General features: G+C 44.2%; 1 protein-coding gene across 3 annotated transcripts in view; it reads right to left on the reverse strand.

Moving 5' to 3' along the window:
- LOC144507167 (inverted formin-2-like) overlaps window positions 1-16,796 on the reverse strand; it is an 84,478-nt gene that overhangs the window by 37,498 nt on the left and 30,184 nt on the right. For all 3 annotated transcript variants that reach the window (XM_078233998.1, XM_078233996.1, XM_078233997.1), the window contains exons 2-3: window positions 7,862-8,266; window positions 3,513-3,628 (exon numbers count right to left, since the gene is read on the reverse strand). In XM_078233998.1, the coding sequence (XP_078090124.1) occupies window positions 3,513-3,628; window positions 7,862-8,255 (510 nt within the window). In that variant the 5' untranslated portion in view covers window positions 8,256-8,266. The remainder of the gene's footprint in view (window positions 1-3,512; window positions 3,629-7,861; window positions 8,267-16,796) is intronic.

Consider the following 16,796-nt stretch of genomic DNA (forward strand, 5'->3'; position numbering starts at 1 on the left):
GACTCCACCTGCTCTAAAATGTCCGCTCCTCATGTGACAAACCCTTCATTCCTGGGATCATTCTTGTGAAGGTCAGGTGAAAGCTGACAGCTTTGAAAGTTCAATTTTAAGTAACTTGAGCAACAGATTATTCTGGTGACCGATGCAGAGGGAAGTGAAATTGCAAGTGGATAGAACCATTTATTTTTCATTCACAGGATGTGGTGGTGCTAGCAAGGCCACGTATTGCCCATTCCTAAATGTTCATGACACGGTGCTGGTGAGCTGCTTTCCTGGTGGCTGAGTGATTTGTAGTTTATTGTGGCTCTGGAATCACACATGTAGGCCAGATCAAGTAAGTATTCCAGTGAACCGGATGGGTTTTTACAATCAGCCACTAGTTACGTGGTCACCACGACTGGAACCTTGGTTTGATTCCCGGCTTGGGTCACTGTCTTTGTGGAGTTTGCACGTTCTCCCCGTGTCTGTGTGGGTTTCCTCTGGATGCTCTAGTTTTCTCCCACACTCCAAAGCTGTGCGGGTTAGGTGGATTGGCCATGCTAAATTGCCCCTTAGTGTCACTCGCTAGAGTAAATGCATGGGGTTATGGGGATAGGGCATGGGTGGGATTGTGGTCGGTGCAAACTCGATGGGCTGAATGGCCTCCTTCTGCACTGTAGGATTCTATGATTCTATGACTAATACAAACATTTTCTTCCTGTTCATTTTATTCCATTAACTGAGTTTAAATTCCCCCAGCTATTTGTGGCTGAATTTGAATTCTGGTCTCTGGATCATTACTTCTGCCTCAACTACTGGTTCAGTGACATAATGGATATCTGCCTCATGAGGTAAACAAAGAGGAGGGGGGTGACAGATGACCAGATCTGCACATTGAGAGTAGAGAGGCTAAGTGACGTGGCAGATCAGTCAGATGGTTGAGAAGTTTGGTGAGGAAACTGCAGCAATCATTAAATCCAAGTGACAGTCTCACCTGCAGATGGGGAGTTGGTGAAAACCTTGCTTTTCCCCCTTTGGGGAAAGCCTATTGAGTGCCTGTCAGGAAATGGTCAGCGGCAGGCCATCCCCAGGATTAAGGACCCCAGGGATGGGCATTCCATCCCCCGAGAGCTGTTGGCCGGTCAGAGGCCGACAGCTCCCCCTTGCAGTGGGGGTAGCTGTCAGCAATGCATCCAGCAGAGGCCCAGGGTCAGTGAGAGACCCAGGCCACAGGTGGGTAGGATGGGCTGGGCTGGCGGGCTTGCTGGCTGGTTGGGGAAGTAGGGGGTTTGGAAGAAAGGGCAGTGAGGGATTGGTTGGCTCTCAGAGCCCCCATCCCCATCCTGATGCTGGGTCCCTCAACCAGGTGGTGAGCGCTTCCCAGTGAGAGATCACCCCCGCCCCCTCCACCTCACCTGGGAGCATGCAAGCAAACTTGTTTTTGAGGTTCTCTGTATGATTACACTGCCTCTCTGCTGGTTGAATACCCATGGCAGTGGGATAAGATCCTTTTGTGGGTAATGAATTCCCACTTTAGGGCCTCAATTGATGTTGGGAGTGGGAAGGCAGCCCAAGTCTTCCTAACCCATTTTAATTGGTGCGAAGGTAGTGCGGTCCTCACCCCACACCCCTAAGCCTAATTAAATGTTCCCTGCCTCTAAATGTACATGGGACAGGGGGGGGGGGCATTGAAATCCATAAATTGATACCAACAATGATAGAAAAAATACAAATGATAGAATCTGTACAGTGAAGAAGAGGCCATTCGGCCCATCGACTGCACCGATTCTCTGACAGAGTATCTTACCCAGGCCCCTCTCCCTTACCCTATTCCTGTAATCCCATACGTTTTCCATGGCTAATCTATCTAACCTACACATCTTTTGACAATTTAGCATGGCCAATCCACCTATCTGGCACATCTTTGGGCTGTGGGAGGAAACCGGAGCACCCAAAGGAAACCCACACAGTCACGGGGAGAATGTGCAGACTCCACGCAGACAATGACCCATTGCTGGAATCGAACCCAGGTCCCTGCAGCTGCGAGGCAGCAGTGCGAGTCACCGTGCCACCCTCTTGTTTATTGTGGAATGAGGACATTACATCACTTGACTCTCTTGAGGTTACTATAAAATAAAGGGACATTGTGCGTGATAATTTGTTTTCCATCACATGATCACAGTGCTCTTTGATCATTTTGCACATGGTATTTAATCAGAATGTGTTTGGGAATGGACCAAGGGAATTCATTCTGTGTTGCGTTCATTAACATTGCAAAATAAATTCACTTGCTCTGAATTTTAGGAATTAAATGCTGATTAAAACAAAATAGACAGTTGTGTTTGGGAATGGTTGTTTGACTTTTTTATTTGTTCGATTGTAAGGCTAATAGTTTGTCTGCCCAGTCAATTGATTCCAACTGGTAAAGATGGATTGGTCACATAGGATAGCGTGTCAGTTGAGATATTGTTTAAAGTTTATTTATTAGTGTCACAGGTAGGCTTATTTTAACATTGCAATGAAGTTACTGTGAAATTCCCCAAGTCGCCACATTCCGGCACCTGTTCGGGTCAATGCAACCAACCAGCATGTCTTTCAGATTGTGGGAGGAAACCCACGCAGATATGGGGAGAATGTGCAGACTCCGCACAGACAGTCACCCAAGGCTAGAATTGAACCTGGGTTCCTGGCGCTGTGAGGCAGCAGTGCTAACCATTGTGCCACTGTGCCGCTCCATATGTGGCTGATAATCAGAAGAATTTGAGATCATCTCTTCCGTATTATTTTTAGTCAACACAGCCTTGCACTGGCGTTGCATTGCACTGTTGTCACAGACAGATACATCAGATTTTTACATGGAGTGGACTCGAAGGATATCATAAGTGACATTAATTTTCTGATCCTGTTTTGATTCTTTCAATGAGTATAACGAAATGTTGAGTGCAGGTGGTGTTTCATTTAGGCAGGTTTTTAATTGTGATTATTGCAGCTTTTTTTGTAGTTGACAATCCTTTGAAGATCCTGTCTGTAGATGAGTGACAGGAATTTTAAAAATGCTGCCACTCCTCTCCTGCTAAAACCAAGTGATTTCATCGGAGGATCAGTTGACTGATTTTTAAAACAATATATTCATTCTTGGGATATAGGTGTCATTGGCTGGGCCAGCATTTATTGCCCATCTCTGAGGGCATTTAACCACATTGCTGTGGATCTGGAGTCACATGTAGGCCAGACCAGGTAAGGATGGCAGATTTCCTTCCCTAAAGGATGTTAATGAACCAGTTTTTATGACAATTGATAATGGTTTCATTGGTAGACTTTTAATCCCAGATTTTCATTGAATTCAAATTTCACCATCTGCCATGGTGGGATTCGAACCCAGGTCCCCAGAATCATTACACTGGGTTTCTGGATTACTAGTCCAGTGACAATACCACTATGCCACTGCTTCCCCAGGGTTTCTTTACAGGTGCCATCATGTCAGAGTGCAGTATGGGTCTGGAACAGTGATTTTTACAAAAGAGAAAGCTTGCCTTGTAGTGTTCCAGTGCGTCCAAAGCCAGATCGTGACCTTCCAATGAATAGATAAAGAGTGCTGCTAATAGTTCAAATACTTGTTTCTTTACTGTGATATTGGCTGTGTCCAAAGCTGTAAATCAAAAGTTGACATTATCATTATTTTGGATGTAAGAAAAATTCTATTTAAGACAATAAAATCTTACCTGCTTAATATTGTTGACTCTTTTCTTTCTTTGCAACAGTTTAGATCCAAATCTTGTTTTTTAACTACCCACTTAACTAAATTCAAGCACTGGTCTGGAATTTGCAATGGGAATAATAATGGGCATTCAGCATTCGCAATGACATAATGGAGAAAACCCAAAGACAAAATCATGGTGTATGCATATGCACAGTTAAATAAAAAAATCAAATTTCCTGTCCGATATCTTGCTGAATTTCTTTAAAGTTGAAGTTTTAAAGTTTATTTATTAGTGTCACAAGTTGGCTTACATTAACATTACAGTGAAGTTACTGTGAAAATCCACTAGTCACCACGCTACATTAAAAACATAAGAATTAGGAGCAGGAGTAGGCCATCTGACCCCTCGAGCCTGCTCCGCCATTCAGTAAGATCATGGCTGATCTTTTTGTGGACTCAGCTCCACTTACCCGTCCACTCACCATAACCCTTAATTCCTTTACTGTTCAAAAATTTATCCTTGCCTTAAAAACATTCAATGAGGTAGCCTCAACTGCTTCACTGGGCAGGGAATTCCACAGATTCACAACCCTTTGTGTGAAGAAGTTCCTCCTCAACTCAGTCCTAAATCTGCTCCCCCTTAATTTGAAACCATTCCCCCTAGTTCTAGTTTCGCCCGCCAGTGGAAACAACTTCCCTTCATAATCTTATATGTTTCCATAAGATCTCCCCTCATTCTTCTAAATTCCAATGAGTATAGCACCAGTCTACTCAGTCTCTCCTCATAAGCCAGCTCTGAGGGAGAATTTAGCATGGCCAATGCACCTAACCATCATGTCTTTCGGACTGTGGGAGGAAACCGGAGCACCCAGAGGAAACCCATGCACATACGGGGAGAACGTACAGATTCCACACAGACAGTGACCCAAGAATTGAATCCGGATCTCTGGCACTGTGAGGCAGCAGTGCTAACCACTGTGCCACCGTTCCTGTCTGATATGCTGCTGTTGAAGTTGTTTTCATGGTCGCTGCATTGAAATGGCGGCAGTGGTGTGAAGTTGAGATAAAGCTGCACTAAAAATGGCTGCAATGGTTGGGTTGGTGCATTGGGAGTGAGTTCTTAATGGCACATTAAAGGATAATTACTGAACGATCTCTCTGCCCCTGAGAAATTGGAGTCTCATTCCTTCAGAAGAAAATTAGTCTTGGAAATGTAATTTTGTTTTGTCTTTTATCACTCAGCCTAAATCCTACCTTTGTTTCCCACTGTTTTCACTTCTTGTTTATCATTGAAAATGTATTTCTATTTCCTGCTTTCTTACTGCTGATTGGACTCTGCAGAGTTCAGTTCGGTGAGGATACTTCAATCTCCTTGGTTGAAAACCTTCACTATTGCTTGCTATATTCACAAAGGAGTACAGATCCCCTGTGGGGGGCACACAGATGCTCGATTTGGGGACGTGTCTGATGCCAAACCTCAAAGTCTGTGGGCACTTTTCAGCAAAGTGAATGGCAAATATCAATTCTTTGCCACTGTGAGCAAAATTCAGGCCATTATTCTGCAGCAGTTAGCACCGCTGCTTCAGAGCGCCAGGGACCCAGGTTCAATTCCTGGTTTGGGTCACTGTCTGTGCGGAGTCTGCATGTTCTCCCTGTGTCTGCGTGGGTTTCCTCCGGGTGCTCCGGTTTCCTCCCACAGTCTGATAGACGTGCTGGTTAGGTGCATTGGCCATGCTAAAGTTTCCCTCAGTGTACCCGAACAGATGCTGGAGTGTGGCGACTGGGGGATTCTCACAGTAACTTCATTGCAGTGTTAATGTAAGCCTACTCGTGACACTAATGAAGAAAGTTAAAAAAACTCATGATACTAAATCTTAATCAATTAAGTGAAAAGTCTCCATGTCTTGGGTAACTTTATGTGCAGCTAATCAAATGCCCTTATACCTTAAAATGCTGTAGTCTGCACAAAAGGCACAGATAAAATAAGCATCAGAGTTGTTTTCATGTAGCAGGCTGCTGCTGGTATGAACTAATATACATGTTGGTCCAGAGGATGACAGTGAATTTTTGCTATGACTGCCTTGTAGTTGAGCTGTGCAAGACCTGGCTCTGTGTTGTGCTCTGAGGCTGCTTGATTAATTTAGCATTATTGAATCATAAAATGGCTACAGCACAGAAGGAGGCCATTTGGTCCATCAAGGCCCATGCTAACGCAATCCTATAGTTCCACTTTCCCAGCCTTCCCCCAAAGTCTTGCAGTTCTTTATCCTTCATGTGTTTTTTCTCTTTCGAAAGCCTCAATTGAAACCGCCTCCATCACCTTCTTGGGCAATCTATCCAGATCATACGCACTCGCTGGAGAGACATGATTTTCCGGATGTTGCTATTGGTTCTTTGCCAATCACTTTAAATCTGTGTCCTTTGGCTTCTACCAATGGGAACAGGTTTACCCAATCCCCCATGATTTTGACCACCTCTATCAAGTCTCCTCTCAACCTTCTCTTTGGCACTAAATCCAGATAGATGTATGCCATCCAATAGGATCGAACTCTGGTGAAACTAATATAATTTTGGCTGGATTTAAAACAAGTTTTGTCTCGGATCCTTTGGGAAGTAACTGATGCCAAGAAAATGTAGTCTGCTTGGCTGTATCTTGATGTACTGGCTACAACAGAAATATTTACTTGTTTCTGGTAATACTGCCTTCCGGTACTTTTGCTAGAACATCAATCAAATGTTAATTTGCAGCATGACATTCAGTCAGCACTATATTGGGCAACAAATTTTTATTTCTATTCACTTTCCAAAATTGGTAATAAGAGGAGAATTGGAGCCTGTTGAGGGGGCGGTTGGGGGGGCGGGGGCGGGATGGGGGGGGGGGGGGGGGGGCGGGGGGTGGGAAACGAGGCTTTGCTGTATTGCACTCACCCGCATGTGGAAATGAAATTTAAAAACATTTCTTACTTTCTGCTGAAGGTGACTAATAAATTAAAGATAAATGTTGTACATTGTATGCAGGTGGTTTGCTGTAAGGAAAGATTGATGTTACTTAAGGTACAGTTTAAAGCAAATCGAGATGTTTAAACATCAATATTTAACCATGGTGGATGGTGAAATATTGGTTTTGTGAATGGGAAATTGTCTGACAAATTTAGAACAAAGAAAATTACAGCACAGGAACAGGCCCTTCGGCCCTCCAAGCCTGCTCTGACCATGCTGCCCTACTGAACTAAAACCCCCTACTCTTCCGGGGACCATATCCTTCTATTCCCATCCTATTCATGTATTTGTTAAGACGCCCCTTAAAAGTTGCTATCGTATCTGCTTCCTTTACCTCCCCCGGCAGCAAGTTCTAGGCACGCACCACCCTCTGTGTAAAAAAACTTGCCTTGTGCATCTCCTTTAAACCTTGCCCCTCGCACCTTAAACCTATGCCTTGACTCTTCCACCCTGGGAAAGAGCTTCTGACTATCCACTCTGTCCATGCCCCTCATAATCTTGTAGATGGTGAAATGGCATTTATGGGTATTGCTTTCAGATTCTTGTGAGGCAGCCTGATTCACATCTTCACCTTAACTGCAGAACCATGTTCATTTAAGTCATAAACAGAGGATCCTCCTTCTTTTGGCAACACCACTATTGGAATGACTGTGCCCACTTCATTTCTGGAATGACCTTGCCCTCGATCTCTCCTGAATGCAAAGGAGAATGTGATTGTGAATGCAATTTAAACAATGTGGATGACAATGGAAAATTCAGGATTTTTTTGTGGAAGGAGTTCCTTTTACTTGATTAGTGGGATTCACACCTAATAATTATTTGAAAATCACTAAAATTCCTATTAGTTAGGAACATTATGGTAAAAGTGGGCTAACACTTTTTTCTACGTTGTCATTATTTTGACTTACAATTTTCACTATTATCAAGTAAACTAATTTTCTTTATGTGTTAATCACTTCTATTGTGTATCAGATTCTTTAAATGATTATTATGTAGCTGATAATGGTCATTTGGACCAAAACTTCTTTATTCCTTTTGTTATACCTTTTATTAATCCTAGTTTTAATTTCCCACAGTATCTAACTCTGATATGGTTTTGGTTGCAGCTTTTAGGTCAGATGAGGTAAAAAAACGACTGAGCTTTCCCCATAGACTGAAACTCTACTGAATCATGCTCCATACCTTGGGATAGTTTGCGAATGTAGCCTTCGTTGTTCACAATGTACTCGATGCCACTTGAAGAGTTCATCACAGCCCGGACACATTTCACACAGGTGAGCTGAAGGAGGGCATCCGAGATCTTTGCCACACCTCTGCCGGAGAGCCTGTCCAGGGCCTCCAGCAGTAGATCAAGTCCGTTGAACTCCAGAAACTGTACCATCCAGCTATTATTGCTGTTTTCCAGTCGCTTCCTTAGGCCGGAATAATTGACAACGGTTGGGACTTGCAGCAACCGGATGCAAAGTTCAGGTTCAGCATTTTCCAGGTTGGCTTCTGTGTTGTCTGCATCGGGAGGGGTCACCTTCTCCTTCACGAGAGCCCACTTCCTCTGCACACCTTCCGCCTTTCCAGCCATGTTTAGTTCACCTGTGAAATGGAATGAGGACTAGTTAGTATAAGGGGTGGCAATGGCCTAGTGATATTATCGCTTGACTATTAACCCAGAAACTCAGCTAATGTTCTGGGGACACGGGTTTGAATCCTGCCATGGCAGATAGTGGAATTTAAATTCAATAAAAATATCTGGAATTAAGAATCTACTGATGACCATGAAACCATCGTCGGAAAAACCCATCTAGTTCACTAATGACCTTTAGGGAAGGAAATCTGCTGTCCTTACATGGTCTGGCCTACATGTGACTCCAGAGCCACAGCAGTGTGGTTGACTCTCATAGAAGAAATCATAGAAACCCTACAGTGCAGAAGGAGGCCATTCGGCCCATCGAGTCTGCACCGACCACAATCCTACCCAGGCCCTACCCCCACATATTTACCCGCTAATCCCTCTAACCTACACATCCCAGGACTCTAAGGGGCAATTTTTTTTTTTAACCTGGCCAATCAACCTAACCCACACATCTTTGGACTGTGGGAGGAAACCGGAGCACCCGGAGGAAACCCACGCAGACACGAGGAGAATGTGCAAACTCCACACAGACAGTGACCCGAGCCGGGAATCGAACCCGGGACCCTGGAGCTGTGAAGCAGCAGTGCTAACCACTGTGCTACCGTGCCGCCCTACTCTCTGGTCAGACATGATTTCTTCTATGAGAGTCAACCACATTGCTGTGGCTCTGGAGTCACATGTAGGCCAGACTCTCAACTGCCTTCTGAACAAGGACAATTAGGGATGGGCAATAAAGGCTGGCCAGCCAGTGATGCCCATGTCTCAAGAATGAATAAAAAAAATGTATGGTTGCTTATCTATCTTGCACCATCACATGATTCAGTCATATACCTCAGAGTAGTTTCACAATTCTATGACAATGACAGAAAGCTTACCTATTCTGTGTACTGGAATTTCAGGAGCATGATTTCCAAAACGTTCATTACTTTGATAGACTGGATTCTCTGAATTACATCATGTCATCTTTTAGTGGAACACAGGTTTAAAAAAGACCATTTGTTTTTATTTTCAACATGTTGCTGAGTCCCGACTATCCCCGCGGAGCCAACTTTGGGGTGGCGATGGCCTAATGGTTTTATCGCTAGACTATTAATCCAGAAAATTAGCTAATGTTCTGGGGATCCAATTTCAAATCCCGCTACGCCAGATGATGAAATTTGAATTCAATAAAAAAAATCTGCAATTAAGAATCTACTGATGACAATGAAACCATTGTCGATTGTTGGAAAAAGCCATCTGATTCACTAATGTCCTTTAGGGAAGGAAATCTGCTGACCTTACCTGGTCTGGCCTACATGTGACTCCAGAGCCATAGCAATGTGGTTGACTCTCAATTGCCATCTGAAATGGCCTAGCAAGCCATTCAAGGGCAACGAGGGATGGGCAATAAATGCTGGCCAGCCAGCGATGCCCATGTCCCACGAATGAATAAAAAAACTTGATAATTTCCAGAGTCCAAAGGTTTTGAATCCTTTCTGCTACTAAAGGCAGTGGAATCACAATGGGAGAAAAACAGGGGAGAAGATCAATGCCAGTTTACAGTGTAGTGGGGGACTTTAATTTCCCTGGCACAGACTGGAAAGTGCTTAGAGCTGGGGGTCCAGACGGGGAGGAATTTGTAAAATGCGTACTGTAAGGTTCTTTGGAACAGTATGTAGATAGCCCGACTAGAGAGGGGGCTATACTGGACCTAGTTTTGGGAAATGAGCCCGGTCAGGTCGTCAAAGTTTCGGATGGGGAACATGTGGCAAATAGTGACCACAACTCTGTTAACTTTAGGATAGTAATGGACAAGGATGAGTGCTGTCCTACGGGCAGGGTGCTAAATTGGGGGAAGGCTAATTATAGCCAAATTAGGCAGGAATTGGTGGATGTTGATTGGGAGAGGATGTTCGAGGGTAAGTCCGCGTCTGGCATGTGGGAGTCTTTTAAGGAACTATTGATAAGGCTGCAGGATAGGCATGTGCCTGTAAAAAGGAAAGATAGGAAAGGTAGGATTCGAGAGCCGTGGATAACCAGGGAAATTGAGGATCTGATTAAAATGAAAAGGGAGGCGTACGTTAAGTCCAGGCAACTGAAAACAGATGGAGCTCTGGAGGAATACAGAGAGAGTAGGAAAGATCTCAAACGGGGAGTTAGAAGGGCAAAAAGAGGTCACGAGATGTTCTTGGCAGGCAGGATTAAGGAGAGTCCTAAGGCATTCTATTCATACGTTAGGAACAAAAGAGTTGTCAGGGAGAAAATCGGACCTCTCAGGGACAAAGGAGGGGAATTATGCTTAGAACCCAAGGGAATAGGGGAGATCCTAAATGAATACTTTGCATCGGTATTCACGAAGGAGAGGGGTGTGTTAACTGGGAGTGTCTGGGAGGGAGGTGTTGACCCGTTAGAGAAAATCTCCATTACAAGAGAGGAAGTGTTAGGTTTTTTAGGGAACATTAAAACTGACAAAGCCCCAGGGCCTGATTGCATCTATCCTCGACTGCTCAGGGAGGCGAGAGATGAAATTGCTGGGCCTCTGACGGAAATCTTTGTCGCTTCTTTGGACACGGGTGAGGTCCCTGAGGATTGGAGGATAGCGAATGTGGTCCCATTGTTTAAGAAGGGTAGCAAGGATAACCCAGGAAATTATAGGCCGGTGAGCTTGACGTCCGTGGTAGGGAAGTTGTTGGAGAGGATTCTTAGAGACAGGATGTATGTGCATTTAGAACGGAACAATCTCATTAGTGACAGACAGCATGGTTTTGTAAGAGGAGGTCGTGCCTTACAAATTTGGTGGAGTTTTTTGAGGAAGTGACAAAAACGGTTGATGAAGGAAGGGCCGTGGATGTCGTCTATATGGATTTCAGTAAGGCATTTGACAAAGTCCCACATGGCAGGTTGGTTAAGAAGGTTAAGGCTCATGGGATACAAGGAGAAGAGGCTAGATGGGTGGAGAACTGGCTTGGCCATAGGAGACAGAGGGTAGTGGTCGAAGGGTCTTTTTCCGGCTGGAGGTCTATGACCAGTGGTGTTCCGCAGGGCTCTGTACTGGGACCTCTGCTATTTGTGATATATATAAATGATTTGGAAGAAGGTGTAACTGGTGTAATCAGCAAGTTTGCGGATGACACGAAGATGGCTGGACTTGCGGATAGCGAAGAGCATTGTCGGGCAATACAGCAGGATATAGATAGGCTGGAAAATTGGGCGGAGAGGTGGCAGATGGAGTTTAATCTGGATAAATGCGAAGTGATGCATTTTGGAAGAAATAATGTAGGGAGGAGTTATACAATAAATGGCAGAGTCATCAGGAGTATAGAAACACAGAGGGACCTAGGCGTGCAAGTCCACAAATCCTTGAAGGTGGCAACACAGGTGGAGAAGGTGGTGTGAAGAAGGCATATGGTATGCTTGCCTTTATAGGACGGGGTATAGAGTATAAAAGCTGGAGTCTGATGATGCAGCTGTATAGAACGCTGGTTAGGCCACATTTGGAGTACTGCGTCCAGTTCTGGTCGCCGCACTACCAGAAGGACGTGGAGGCGTTAGAGAGAGTGCAGAGAAGGTTTACCAGGATGTTGCCTGGTATGGAGGGTCTTAGCTATGAGGAGAGATTGGGTAGACTGGGGTTGTTCTCCTTGGAAAGACGGAGAATGAGGGGAGATCTAATAGAGGTGTACAAGATTATGAAGGGTATAGATAGGGTGAACAGTGGGAAGCTTTTTCCCAGGTCGGAGGTGACGATCACGAGGGGTCACGGGCTCAAGCTGAGAGGGGCGAGGTATAACTCAGATATCAGAGGGACGTTTTTTACACAGAGGGTGGTGGGGGCCTGGAATGCGCTGCCAAGTAGGGTGGTGGAGGCAGGCATGCTGACATTGTTTAAGACTTACCTGGATAGTCACATGAGCAGCCTGGGAATGGAGGGATACAAACGATTGGTCTAGTTGGACCAAGGAGCGGCACAGGCTTGGAGGGCCGAAGGGCCTGTTTCCTGTGCTGTACTGTTCTTTGTTCTTTGTTCCTTGAGCCACTCACTGTTTAGATGCGTAGAAGTAAAGGGTGATTGAAAGCAGTAATCATACATTTTTTGGTTGTATCTGGTGATAAAGGAGCTTCCAGAGAAAGATACTGCAGAAGTAAATTCAAACAACAAGGAATTGATCCACCCACTAAGACACGGCAACTGAGTTTTTTGGCAGTTTATACACTCAACTTGCTGCAAGTGTTACCTTGATTGGTTTGATGGTGGGAGAGTGTTTCCGAAACCACCAACTACCTCAACTCTTTTAGACAGTTTGCCGCACTGCAGTCACAAGTACTTAATCAACTGAGCAGCCGTGGCTCTGGAGCACTTTGGGTGGATGAGCTATACACTGTGGGAAAATCCTAATGTGGAACTGAACTGAATTTATTTATAATGTGTTTTCACTCGTAAGAAATCTCAAGATTTGAGTGTTTGTATAAATAAGTTCAAGAGGTTTGAATAAATCAGTACAAGAGCAAATTAAACCAAACTAATCAAGAATTGAGTACAAGTTGAATTTTCAATAGCAATCTCATTTGTAAAACTTGGGGTTGTGGTTTAAGATACATTCATGTTTTTAGTGCAGACGTCTGGACATTGAGGGCACACAGTGGGGTCCCCCCTATGATTTTACATCCTTTTAATATTTATCCTGTTGCCACTCATTATTCAGGCATCAGAACAATACTTTGGCCTCGATCGACAACCCAGTATTTCAAATCCAGGAAGCAGTTGGGTCAGTGAATCAGGATGCAGAAGCTTCTATCCAGCTCAGTTCTCTCGCTTCCTGCTTTTCAGACCTGAAATAATGTTGCTGGCTGCTATTTGACAAGCTGAAGTGGAAACCACTTGAGAAGCACTAAGTGAACATTATCATTCCCATTTCTTCATTCACAGGATACGGCTGCTGTTGGCAAGGCCAGCCTACTATTGTCCATCCTACTAAGAATCCTTAAAATTTATTACAGGAGTTTACCTTGCAGATATTAAGCACATTTCCGTGCTTCCTGTGTGATATTATTTTAAAGGGTGAGTACCCCAGAAAGGACTCTATAGTGATCATTCTCTCTTCCAAGTATGGATTCCCGTTCTGAATATTGCCTTGCACCCTACGATTCTTAATGATATCTGAATCCATACCCATCACAGTGAAACAAAAAAAATTGCATTTGCCAGCTGGTTACTTGGTGATTTTACAATATTTTGGATAATATTCTTCAGTTCATTGTTTTGAGACATTCCCTTACTTCATATATATTTCATATCATTTACAGACCAGTCCTTAAGAAAAGGAAGATGGGAGTCATGCTGATAAGAGTTGGATAAGGAGGTCAGTGTGCAGCATGGTGTGCTGGTTGAGCTAGATAATCTATTCCTGTGCCATGGACTGTGCAATTCTATAATTGATGCGTAGCCTTATTATAGGATATGCAAACAGAACAAGATTGCGCAAGCTAACAGAACACACATAGGAATTTATAAACTGGCAGAACTCAAAAGCTTGCACTCGTATGCAATACTTTTGAAGTGTAACTACAGCAGTAATGGAACCAGTTTTCAATTTGCACACGAGAGATCTCACAAGAATAAATGACCAGATGACGTTTCTATAGGTGTTGGCTCAGGGATAAATGTTGGCCAGGACATGGGGAGAACAAAGGCGGATTTACAGTACATGGGACCCTGTACTCAGCTTCAATTTCATGCCCACCCCTCATGCCCATTCACCCTCTCTCCCCACCCCTCACCCTGCTCACCCTCCCCCTCCCCACCCCTCGTGCCCACCTGCTTGCCCTCCTTCCCCACCCCTCGCGCCCACTTTTTCTTCCCCATGCCCACTTCATACACACTTCCTGACTCCCCCATCCAACCCCCACCACCAGTGATGTAGTGGGAAGTTTTGAGGTACAGGAGCTGTAAGAAAATGTGTTTGCCAAATTATTTCTCAGTCCACCATAACATTGTTTTACCATGTACTAATCATTTTACTATGTATTAATCACTTGAGTCCCAAAATATCAGTAAAGCTATGCTTTCTAAGTGAAAAATATTTGCCCTGGTTAGCATTTTATATCAAACCTTGAATTATTAAATCATTTGTCTTTAGTATGGCTCAAAATTCATTATGCAACAGTGTAATAATGTAATACAAACTTATGAAAACATGAATTACAGAGCTTTACAAGATATGAAACAAACTGGATAAAAAAGATACAGAACAGCTAGAATGACAGAACAAGTTTAAGGGGCCGAATGGTCTTCTCTTGTTTGTATGTTCCTATCTGGATATCAGTGAATGGGTTTGGCACAAGAGTGAAAGCATTCATGCATCAAGCCCTTTGTCCAGTCAATTCAAACTAGACCAGATTTGAAAGAACTATTAGTCAGCTAAATTAATGGATGACATAGTACCTCTTTGATTTTCCATAGCATTCGAGGATAAATGGTATCAGGTCCAGCAACCTGATCAATCTTCAATGCCTCAAACTAAGCCATGCTCATTTATGCATTCACATTCACAGAGTCAATATCTAAAGCATTTGTATTACCGCTGTACAATCTTCAATAGTGAAACTTAATACAAAATATATACATTTACATTTCAGCCATATCCCACTCCTCAATCTCACCACCATACCCATTTTTTCAAAGGACCTATGTGGCTTTTCTGGCCACTAGCAGAACTTATAAAGTGTTACCATGAGAACGCAACCTGATCAGTTGCTTTTATCCTAATGCACTTTTTGGCATTCGATTGCAGCTTTTGTTAACTTCAGCTGTATCTGATATTTATACACGCCAATATTTGATACTTGGTGAAATATATTTTTAGAGTCTACTTTTTGACTATTTATGTGAATAAATTTATTTTTCTTCTCTGTGACTCATTTCCATCAACTAGCGCAGCCTGAAAGCTGGGTGCCAATGGGTGCCAGCGAATGCTGTGCACATCACCACTACAGCTCCCAGCAGAAGCTGCAGCCTGGGTTTCGTTTGCATTCTGCTGCTCGCCAATGCAAAAGCACAGAGTGCTTAGAGCTGTAATGTATTTCCGGCTGGTGATTCTGTCGGTAAAGAGCTGGCCCCCGCCCACCTCCCCCCCCCTCCCCCTGCCCCGCCCCCCCCTGCCCCGCTCCCCCTCCCCCCTGCCCCGCCCCCCCTCCTCTCCCTGTGGTTGGCTCAACAGAGTGATTGACATGTGAATGCTGGAAGGGATTTCAAAGTAGGCCTGCCCCTGATTGTCTGCGAGAGAGACACGCTCATCATTTTGGGGCCCCCCGCCACTTGGAGGCCCTGCGCCAGGGTGTAGGTTAGAGGGATTAGTGGGTAAAATATGTAGGGATTATGGGGGTAGGGCCTGGGTGGGATTGTGATCGGTGCAGACTCGGTGGGCTGAATGGCTTCTTTCTCTACTGTAGGGTTTCTATGATTCTATGATTTCTACGACGTGTTTCATTGTAAACCCGGCCCTGTGGGAGAACTCCCTTGCTCTTCTTCAGGTGGCACATTGGGACCTTTTGCGTTGAGAGTGCAGATTAGTTTCTCATACAAAAGACAGCAGCTCTGTGATTTTCCCTTAGGCTGGCACTCCAGTGCAATACAATGCGCAGGAGTGTCTCCTTCATGCCCAGCAACCACCCCAGTAAAACCCTGTGATTAGAACCCCTGGTCACATTCTGCAATTCTTTAACCCCCTCTCCCACCCCCCTCAGCAATCCAACGATTTCTTGTGATCGATGCCACCTTGACGGTTAATGAAATCGGTATTTCTGGGTTTCTCAGGGATAAATAGGTAGTTTTTATTTCAAAACAAATGAGAAACTGCAATGTTAACTTAGCAGGCCTCACCTCCGAAAAGAAACTCAGTCAAATGAATCCCCACCATCGGCAAGAGTTACTCATTCTTCAGTAACTATTCTTTCTAGATTTTGGTTGAGTGAGAATTCAGTAAGAAGGAAACTTCCTCAGCAGTTGTCTGTGTATTTTGGCAGAGATCACCTTACGTCCTTTCCTGAAAAAGTCAGCAGACTTCACGTTTAAATCCTTTTAAGGCATATTTACTTTCAAAGTAAATTTGTTTGTAAGGGCCTCTTAATTCGAGAGATTAAACATTCTTCGTGTAGATAGTGCTGGTTGTGTGCTGGGCCTCTAGGACAGGGTTTTGCTGGGGAGTTTTTGCACAGTAGCAGTAGCAGCTTTGAAAGACTCCTATGCTCATCTCAGCAGGACCCCATTGCCAGAGTTAACGCCTATAATCATTGCCGCTGGACAAAGGGTGTTTCAGCCACATGCCCACTAATGTTTCTATTGTACAATAGATTCCATTTTTCTTTCAGAAACTGGATGACAGTGTTCCGCAGTAAATCACGTGGAAAACAAAGCAGAGAAATGACAGAGCATTCCAAAGCTGGAATTAACCTCAAAACTATGAGGACCGTTTTTTTTCAACTTTGGCACAGAGGCTTTTTTGATTCAATAAT

Source organism: Mustelus asterias, chromosome 18 (genome assembly GCF_964213995.1).
Source record: "Mustelus asterias chromosome 18, sMusAst1.hap1.1, whole genome shotgun sequence".
Taxonomy (NCBI): domain Eukaryota; kingdom Metazoa; phylum Chordata; class Chondrichthyes; order Carcharhiniformes; family Triakidae; genus Mustelus; species Mustelus asterias.